At 38.6% G+C, this 10,418-nt stretch overlaps 1 protein-coding gene across 1 annotated transcript in view; it reads left to right on the forward strand.

Moving 5' to 3' along the window:
* PRTG (protogenin) overlaps positions 1-9,901 on the forward strand; it is a 112,759-nt gene extending 102,858 nt beyond the window's left edge. Inside the window, exons 16-20 of the mRNA XM_072962363.1 lie at positions 2,895-3,077; positions 4,449-4,569; positions 6,024-6,189; positions 7,995-8,099; positions 8,549-9,901. Of these exons, the coding sequence (XP_072818464.1) occupies positions 2,895-3,077; positions 4,449-4,569; positions 6,024-6,189; positions 7,995-8,099; positions 8,549-8,953 (980 nt within the window). The 3' untranslated portion in view covers positions 8,954-9,901. The remainder of the gene's footprint in view (positions 1-2,894; positions 3,078-4,448; positions 4,570-6,023; positions 6,190-7,994; positions 8,100-8,548) is intronic.
* Positions 9,902-10,418: the final 517 nt, after the last annotated feature.

The following is a 10,418-nucleotide window of genomic DNA, read 5'->3' on the forward strand; positions in this document are numbered from 1 at the left end:
GGGAAGAGTGAAAGGGTGGGAAATGAGGTGGGAAGGTAACCAGGGGAAGATCTTGTAGGCCAGGCCATGTGGACCACAGATTTTATTCTCGGAGAGATGGAAGCCCTTGTGGACTTTTGATCAGGTTTACATTTGTAAAGGATTGCTCTGGCAGCCCCTAACAGCCTCCCTGAAAAGGTGATTATAAGGAGGTAAGAGTAGAAAAGTTGGGAGACCATTTAATATGCACGTGTCCGTGTGAGAGTTAATGGGGGTTTAGGTAGGAATAATAATGAGGAAAGGAAGAAGAAACTTAGTAATCTGAAAGAACATCCTATTGATTTGTCACAGATTGATGTGGGATATATGGAAAAAGAGAAGCAGAATTAGTGGAGGAAGTCAAAAGTTTGGTTTCAAACATGTGAAATTTGAGGTGCCGCTTAGATGTCCAGGTAGAGAGGTTGAGTAAGCGGTGGGAGGGTTAAATTCCTGGGAGAGGGGACCAGTGGTGTAACTTAGAAGTCATCAGTGTGCAGGTGACATTTAAGATGGTGGAACTGGAAGAAAATCACGTTAGAGAGAGTGGACAGAAGAGAGAAGGGTGTGAGACTGCCTTCTGGGGTGTTCCTCCAACCTCAAAATCTTACCCTTTTCTTTTCTGTATTAAATGAACACTCTTTTGGTAACAAATGGCTCATATTTTAATATATGTTCAGTTGGTATTTACTGAGGATCATCTTGTACAAAGTGTTACGCTAGCCACCTTAAGCTGTTCAAATGTGAAAAAGAAAATTTTCGGTCCTCCAGAAAGGGAGATGGGGAGATCAGAAGTGAGGAAAGAGGCTTACTTTCATTGAGTCTATTCTCTTGTGTCAGACACTTGCCCATGGTAGTTTATTTAATCCTTGTTACAATTCTGTGAGGTGAGGATATGGCCCCCGCGAGGGAAGGGAAGTTCAGTGATGTGCCCCAGGTTGCAAATTACTCAGTTGGTAACACACCAGGATTTGGTCAACATTGGTCCAACACTGAGCCTGTTACACTGTCTGGTTTGTGAAACTCCTATAGTCTAGCCAAAGATTCAGACACATGTAAAAGGCTGTGGACTGAAATAATCACAGTGACTAGGACTGAGACAGTTTGCTGAGAGACTATAGGGATTGATCACTTTACTGTTTGGGAAATGCTTTAAATGTGCAGAATGAGAATGTAATAGTTAGCTTTTTTTCTCTCTGTGGGAGGAAGGGGAGCATGCATGTACATACACACACACAGCTCATCTGCTTGTTAATTTTAAATTAAGTGAAATAATTTTAATTTCAGGTGGTGATTGGCTTTGCCAAGCATTTTCTAAAATTAAATATAAAGTATTCTATAATAAAATGGAAAGGCAATTTGTCTATTTGTGAAGAAATCAAAATGTTATTCCTTCTAGCTAATTGTAACATGTCATAGTACATCGTTGCTTTTTATTTCACATGCCTAAGGACACATAGGAGTGGAAAGATTCTTCCTGATTCTAAATAGGGGTCAGTTTGTTTACTTAACACTTGTGACTCAAGTAGCTCACACTCTGTCCAGGCCAAGCTGAAACCAGAGCACATGAAAACAGTGTTCAGCTCCTTGCACTGCTGCACGGTTTGGCTGCCTCCCACCATGTGACCCACAGATGTGGCCTCTGAATCATGACCTCAGCTCTCAGATCACCCGACACTTCACTTGCGTAATGAAATATACTGTAGCAGGTGCACTAGAAGAGCCGGCTCTGGGCTGGAGGTGACAGCTACAAGCTATTGCAAGTGCTCTGAAACGACCGTTAAGGATGCCCTGCGTCAGGAAAAAATGAGAAGAAATCACCGCAGGGAAGCTCAGTTTCCCTATGAACATCCACCCACAGATGCAGTGCAGGGACAACTTCCTGGCTGAATTTCTGTTACACCTGCTCTCTTAACATTAGGACTAGCTACTAAGGTGTGAGTCCTTTTGTAAGAAAAAACACTTCAGTGCCATGGCAGAACGAGTGCAGAAAGACCCCTCGAGAAATAGCAGTGCCCAAATGTGACTCCTTAGCAGTCATGCCATCAGAGAAGATACCTTTCAATACCAAATGTCTATCCATTCAAATGATGGTGACTTTTAGAGAGAAGTAGACGCCAGCCAGATTGTTGGTGCTAATTTTAATAGTCAATCTGAGATCTAGATCTCTAGCATTCTGAAGTTCCGACACAACTCTGGCATTTTCTTGCCTGTTTACATCCAAGAACTCTTAGATAATGATTAGGAGGTTGAAAATACATTCATACTTTCAGAAGTAATTGTGTTGTTTGTAATTTGTCTATCGCAATTACCATAAGTAGTTTAAACATTCCTAAAAGAAAAAAAAAGGACTTTCACATTGGATTTTTAAAATCTAATTATAATTGTTGAATCTGAGTTCATTATGTCATTTTCTCTTTACCTATGTTTGAAATATTCCATAATAAAATGTTTTCAATGCTGTTTGTATCCATACCTATATAAAGAGTGAAACATTATATATATGTTTATAGTTTTTTGGTTAAAAAAATAATCCAAACAAAAATACATACTGCTTTTACAAGCTACTCTTAATACAAAATTACAAGGAAGAATTATATATTTATAGGGGCAGTGTGCATGGCGCAATGTTAAATTAAAATTCTAGGATATAAGAATGGTTGTGGTAAATATGTACTCATACGTGTATTGTACACACACAAATACACCAAAATGTTAACAATAGGAAATTGTCATTTTATTCATACTTATCTTTATTTTACAAACATTCTACAATAAATGTATTACTTTTTGAATCATAAAAATAAGACCATGTTTGTGTGATTGAAAGAATGAATAAAAGATAAAGTTTGCTTAATTTGTAATTGATATATTTATAGGGGCAATAACCATGGCTTTGCTAGAAAACCTGGTGGCAGGAAATATATACATTGTCAAGATATCTGCATCCAATGAAGTGGGAGAAGGACCCTTTTCAAACTCTGTGGAGCTGGCAGTGCTTCCAAAGGAAACCCCAGAATCAAATCAGAGGCCCAAGCGTTTAGATCCTGCTGATGCCAAAGGTCGGTATGCTGCCGTAGTCACTGATTTTCCTCAGGAAAAGAAAGTACACGTGCTGTTTTCCAGCTCCCCATGCTTTGTTTCCACTCTTACCATGGCCATGTCCCCACACCTGTGGGGCTCCTTGAATTGTTGCTGGTGAGGTTCTGGGGCTGTGGAGCTGCGTGGCTCGCTCTGCACTCCTAGGAGATAGGCTTCAGCTCAAAATTAACTGCAGTTTTCAGACCACTGTGTCCCAGTCTTCTTTTCCCAGCTGTGCAGCCACCAAGACAGAGGAGCCACACCACCCGTGAACTGGTGGGAGTAGGCATCCTGGGAGGTTTCGTGGAAATAAATAGTAGTGGTAGTTGTGGTGTTCAAGCTAAGGAGAACATGGTTTTCATTAAGTGTTCACCACAAAAGAAAAAAAGAAAAGAAAAAAGAAAGCTTTTCCAGAGAGAAAGTTGTTTCTCTTCAGAAAGCAATTGGAAAGAATACCTTTAACGAGCCACTCTCACTCCACTCAGGGTATCGTCCTTCTGTTCTCAAGAAACCGGGGGTCCCCTGTGATACAGGACTAGACGCCTCCTTTTCCTCCTCTGGGGGAGGTGGCCTGTATGGGGATGAGGGTGTGACAGGGACAGCTTTAAAGGCAGGAAGGAGATGCCAGCTGAACTCGGGATGGGATTAAGGGCTCCTAATTCCCCAGAGAATAGTCATTCAGTATTGTGTGTGTTTGCGGGGGGGCAGTGAGGGTAGAACTGGGAAGGAGGGAGAGAAACAGAACACGGCAGGACAGTCGGATTTAAGCACAGGAAGAAGGTAGCCACAGTAGATACAGTGTCATCAGGGGAAGCTGAGAGCAATACGTTGCTAGTCTAAGTGTCAAGGGACCAGCAGTGTGAATTATCACCTGAGAGCTTACTAGATGTGCAGAATCAGGGACCCAGATGTAGCAAATCCTCTAGTGACTCTTATGCACATTAAAGGTTGAGAAGCACTGCTATGTAAATGAAAATACATAAATGGAAAACTAATCTGCAGTTACAGATCTACTTTTAGGGTAATATGCCAGGAAAGCTATCCTTTGGTCCATCAGTGAACATCTGTGCTTTGCACCTTTTAGCCTTATACATTGTGAACTGATGTTCGTGTTTGACATAGTAATATAATATCTAGAACTCATATTTAGAGCCTTCGATATGAGAAGATAAACCAATTTTAAGATTACTGATCAAAGAGTAATCTGTCTTTTCTGCTTAGACACAGATACTGTCAAAAGGTTTCCTGTAAGAGGAAGAAAAATTACTGAAAAGCTAATACCTGAGAATTATGATAAAATGGAATCCTTTATTTTTCTGACTGACTATGAGTACATGTGTTTCCCCTTCTAGTTTATTCAGGCTATTACCATCTGGACCAAAAATCAATGACCGGCATTGCTGTGGGTGTCGGCATAGCCTTGACCTGCATCCTCATCTGTGTTCTCATCCTCATATACCGAAGTAAAGCCAGGTGTGTTTCCGCTGCTAGAGATGCTGCAATGGTTAAAAGAAAAAGAAATTTAAATTACAGAAACTACAGGAGCAAATTGAAATCAGGCGCCTTTTAGAGTGCTTGATTTCAATTTAAAATGAACATATTATTACTAGAGTTCTTAGAGCTGTAGAGATGTGCTCACTTTGGAAAGGATTATTCTCTTGCCATTTGAAAAAAATTACTGCGCCAGCAGCATATTCTTAAATGAGGACCTAGTTTTCCTCATTTCCGTGGTATTTTGAGAATCACAAAGTATATCCTTTGACTTTTTTTTTCTTTTTGAAAAAAATGGCACACTTAATCTGATGTATCTGCTGGTTGAGAGGATTCCTTACTGTCTGGAATGTTTTCATATTTAAGTAGTAGCCTGAAATGCCTGAGTCGCTTGAGAGCTCTACCCTCACCACCACAGGGCACATGGTTGGGATTCTCCAGACAGGGGTTAAAACAAAAGTAGTAACTAGGGATTAGTTCTCTGTAAACTCTTGTCAGGCAGTTTCGCCTGTGGTTTGACTTCAGCTGAATTCTCAGCATTCAGTGAACTTGGCTGTTTCTAACCTTTTATATTTTGGCTTTTGCTTTCAATTATTTTCTTCAGGTTTTTACTAAATTTAAAAAACAAAGTCAAATACACATCATTTTTAGGTAATGTTCATCACTAGACTCTCCATTAGCACAGGTTTTTCAGAGTTTATTCTATATGTGTTTGGTACTTGTACCTAGAAACATACTCAGAAAACATATTTTGTTAATGAAAGAGTTCTAACATTTTTTATATATGAAACTGGCTTAGTTTTACTGATGCCCAAATCTTGCAGAAGTACTGTTGTAAATTTGTCATCATTAATTGTTACGTTACTGTGACAATCTTCAGACCTGCAGGAGAACATGTAAATTTAAAAAGATACCATTTCTGCATAAATTGTAATCAACAGTAATAAATAATAGTTACTTTATAAATATTAAGGTTTTTACTAAGTGTTTGTAAAAAGTAATTTTATATAAGCAGAGATTGGGGCAAAAAGACATAAAGAAGTTTTCTCAAGTCTTAAAAGTTTGCAGCACTGTGTTGGAGTTAAAATCTAGTACTCAGTATAGTGCAGGGAACTATATTCAATATCTTTTAATAACCTATAATGGAAAAGAATCTGAATAAGAATATATATATATATATATATATATATATATATATATATATATATATATCTGAATCACTTTGCTGTACACCTAAAACTAACAGAATACTATAAATGAACTGTACCTCAATTTTAAAAAAATCTAGTACTCATTTTCTAAAGGTGTTTGAGAAACAAGCATTAAGGAAGTCCATTGTTTGCGAAGTTGTGAGTTTTGCTAATTTCACCAAATTTGGTACATTTGCTTCTATCTTCTCTGGACTTAGACAATTTTGTTTTCTTGCATTATTTCAGGAAATCATCTGCCTCTAAGACAGCACAGAATGGAGCTCAACAGTTATCTCGTACCGGTGCCTCCCTCACCAGCGGAAATGAAATGGGAAAGAACCTGGAAGGAGTGGTAGAAAATGAAGAGTCCTTAATGCCAATGATCATGCCGAACAGCTTCATAGACGCCAAGGTACTTTCGGCTGTCGGACTCAGTGCTGCGTGCTCCTTCCCACTCTTCATCTTCTCTGTATGCATAAAATCTTCTTACCAAAAAATGATCCGTTGAATTTCTTACATCCATACTCCATGTGATGAAATGGGAAACCATTTCACCGAGGTCCTTCCTAGCATAAAATGGGGAGAAGAAGATAGGGATAGGTAAAAGAATAAAAGATGAAAGAGATAAAGAAAAAAATGAAAAAGTAGCATAAATTCTCTTAGATGGGATTATGTGGAGCTGAGATCTCTTAAATAAGGACACAAAGGTCATTAGTCCATATTGACTATAATTGGGGCTGTCCTCTATATATTAGATGGATAAATTTTTATTAATCAATTATATACTTTAGTTGATTTTCGAACTGAAGGGAGCATCAGAACATTCCAGATATGAACGACATATTTTTAAAATAAGGAGTATCTAAATGGGCATCTCGAGATCCTTCCCTTTATGGCCTTAGGAAGTTGGACATAGTAAAGAGATGTCAGTGGAGGAGGTTACTTCATGTCCTTCCCCGCTATATGTAATAATAGTACAGTGATAAGCGTTGTGAACACCAACTGAAAATTATTTTTAGTCACATTGCAACATTGGATAGCATGCATTATTATAATGGCTCTCATAACCAATGTGCTGTAAATCAGGTATCCACAACCCTGCAGCCTATTTTTGTATGGCCATCCCTGAGCTACATATGTTTTTTACATTTTTAAAGGGTATTTTGGGGGAAAATAAAAAGGAGAAAGAAGGGAAAAATGCAACAGAGGCCATATGTAGTCTGCAGCATGTAATATTTACTATCTGCCCCTTTACAGAAAAAACTTGCTAAATCCTGGTATAAATTCTTCTTCCCCAAAATATAGAATACCAAAAATATAACAAAATTTCAGGTAGTTTTCATATTAAATTTTACACAATTATATTCAACATACGTAATTTACTTGTATCTAGCACGGTGCTATATACTGTGTATATCTGGATAAATAATAATGAATTGATTTTTGCTACTCTTGTCTTCTGTATTTTTTGTTTGCAGCTTAATTTAGCTTTTATTTTCTGATGCAAATGCAAGCCATTTAATTTATTTCAAATTAATCTAGAACATTAGAACCTAAAACTTTTAAATAAGCACAAAAGGCACTAGAATACACTGTTGTTCTGTTATTAAGCACTTGGAACTAGACATGGGAAAGGACTAAGGAGACACGCAGTGGGGAGGAAGACGTGGGAAAAAAGAGGGAGCATCTGCATTCCCGTGAAAGGGGGCAGAGCAGAGTGGAGGCCTGAAGTGAGGCGGAGAAGCCAGCTTGAAGGACAGGTCTCTGAATTCCCATGGGTCAGCTTAAGAAATGATCCCCCGTCTACTACTGTTTTGTCGAGCACATGTGGGTCCATTTTTCTCTTCCCAAATCCTTTTCAAATTTTTCAAACATGTGGAAAGGTTGAAAAAATATAATGAATGCACAAATAATCATCAGTATCTTGTCATTTCTCTCTCTCTCTCTTTGTATTTTTGTTTCCTCTGTCATTTGAGAAGAAGTTTTGGAATCATTACACTTCAGCCCACATACTTCAGCATATATATCTCTCAGAAATAAACCAATTTTATCTTTTTGATCACTTACAAATATCCTGTATTTGTTGTGCACTGCTTGTGTAAAAAAAGAAATAATAATGTCTATAATCATTTTTTCTTTTAACATGTAAAAATGTTGTGTACTACTTGTAATAAACTGAAATCTGTAATATGCACATTTTCCCTTTTATATCTCCAGGGAGGAACTGACCTGATAATTAATAGCTATGGTCCTATTATTAAAAGCAACCCAAAGAAAAAATGGCTTTTTTTCCAAGATTCTAAGAAGATAAAAGCTGAGCAGGTAACTCACCTACCTGAATGGAAGAATCTTTGGCCACCCATGGTATATGAAATGATAATTTTAAAAAGAGGAAAATGAAAATGAAGGCTTTTAACTTCTGTGTTCTTTCTGGATGTAATTTTATGAATTTGGGACATGACTCTATGGAAAGCCATGGGGAATGATCACTGAAGTGACAGCTGGAATAGTAATCAGAGCTGTGGTTCTCAGTGGGGACTGGGGGGCAATGGAGAAAGGGGTGGGGCACGTCTCTTGCCCCAGTTATTCTGATGTGCTCTCACTCCTTGCGGAACCACTGGCCCAGACAGTTCCTTCATGATGACCTTTCTTTCACCCAGGTAACTTGAACAGTTTGCTATCTCAGAATACACTGAATCTGTAAAACCAGGTTTAATATTTTTTAAGAGTGCTCTGGTATGGCTGATGGTGTTTTATGTATTTTTGCCTAGCCTCAAAGAAGATTTACTCAAGCAGTCTGCTTTTACCAGCCAGGCACCACGGTATTGATCAGTGATGAAGACTCCCCCAGCTCCCCAGGTCAGACAGCCAGCTTCCCAAGACCCTTTGGTGGTGTGACTGATACTGAGCATTCAGCAAATAGTGAAGGCAGCCACGAAACTGGGGATTCCGGAAGGTTCTCCCACGAATCCAATGATGAAATACACCTGTCCTCAGTTATAAGTACCACGCCCCTGATCCCCAGTTCCTTCACTGGCAGTGATTCAGGTGGGGAGCCCTCGATGAGGAAGTGTGAAGACCCTGAAGTGCCGTCAGATGCCGAGCAAACTCTCCCTTCAGTGCCGCAGCCACCACCTGCCATGCTCTGCTTTGATAAAAAGGATTTTCCAATCTAGACAGCCATGTCCAGGTATTCTCACCTTTAAGTCTGTTCGAAGGACAATGAACAGGGAGCCAAAGCCTTTTGTGAAAATCTTGATGTCTTTTTGGGTATTTCACCTTTTTTGAATGTGGTTTTTTTTTTTATTTTTAAGCTCACATATTTTGAATGTTTCATTGTCAGCAATGTGAAAAGACAGTCAAGATACTTGACTGGATTATAAAATATATCACTGGAGCAAAGGGATGACTTTTGAAAGCCCCTTTGCTGACTATCTACCTCAGTTTGCCAAGTGGCAAACTCAGAAGATAACTTTGTTACCTCGTTTGTTGTGATAGTTGATCTCCGCTATGTAACCAATGATACTTCCTAGTAGCATTTTGTTTTCATTGCTGTACGTGTAATGTGTGTGATCAAAGGAGTCATATAGGTAGATGAGTAAGAATGTTTATCCGAAGCTCTGATTTAAAAACAACAACAACAACAAAAAACTATGATACCTACATGATTTAGATAATTTAGCACCTCTGGCTGTGCAGACTGAAACCACTGAGAAGAGAAAAGTTGGGACTGTTGATTTTACTGAATGACCAAAACAAAAAAGTCTATCTCTTTTGAGAACAGAACTGTTCATTAGCGTACAGGGAATGCTGTTGCTTCAAGGGCCTTTACACAGTGGGCATGAGAGCCTGAATGCTTTCTCTGCTGTAACCCAGACCTCAGCCTGTCTCGAAGCCGTGCCTTTCTACCTGCCCCTTTGCCTGACAGTTGGCCAAAGGCTGCACTGTCTAGTTTGCAAAGCATCCTCAACCTTTCCAGAATTAGCTGCAAAACTCCTTGCAGGAAACAGATTTTTAAAGAGAATAGGTTAGGGCTTTTTTTTTTCCCCCCTTAAATCTCAGCTTGGCTTAAAGGGGTAAAGAAATTTCATAAAATATTAAGAATGAAGATAAGTGCAACAGTAGACAGTAAAATAAACTTGAGGTTGTCATGGTAACAGTGCCTTTCATTATATATTATGAAGTTCTTTGCCTTATACTTTTTTAATATTCATGAAGTTTTTCAGGACAAGAGTACAAAAAGTTGCCTTAAGAATTTCTTGGATTTTTATCAATAACTGTTTTTATGTACAGAATTTTATCAAAGCATTTTGGTTTATTTTTGTGCAGGTTTTGTTTAGGGATAAGTATTCAGAGCTCCACCAGCTTGCTTGTGTTTTCTTGAATTCTTAAGAGAATTTGGTACTCTGTTTAATCTTCCTTCAGCATCAGTGCTGTAAACAAGCAGTGCTAACTCCAGGAGTGAGTTAACTCTCTTCCTGGTTTGAAATCAGCAAACTGTTTACTTAGCCACATAGATAGGCTTTCTCTCAGTCATGAGACCATTAACTACTCGGTGCCCAGCAGTGGGAGAGGATAAAGAAACACATGGTGTATAGAGAGGGGGCCCTCATATCTTTTAAAAGTATTTCTTCAAACTAT

The sequence above is a fragment of the Vicugna pacos genome, chromosome 6, assembly GCF_048564905.1.
Source record: "Vicugna pacos chromosome 6, VicPac4, whole genome shotgun sequence".
NCBI classification, from domain to species: domain Eukaryota; kingdom Metazoa; phylum Chordata; class Mammalia; order Artiodactyla; family Camelidae; genus Vicugna; species Vicugna pacos.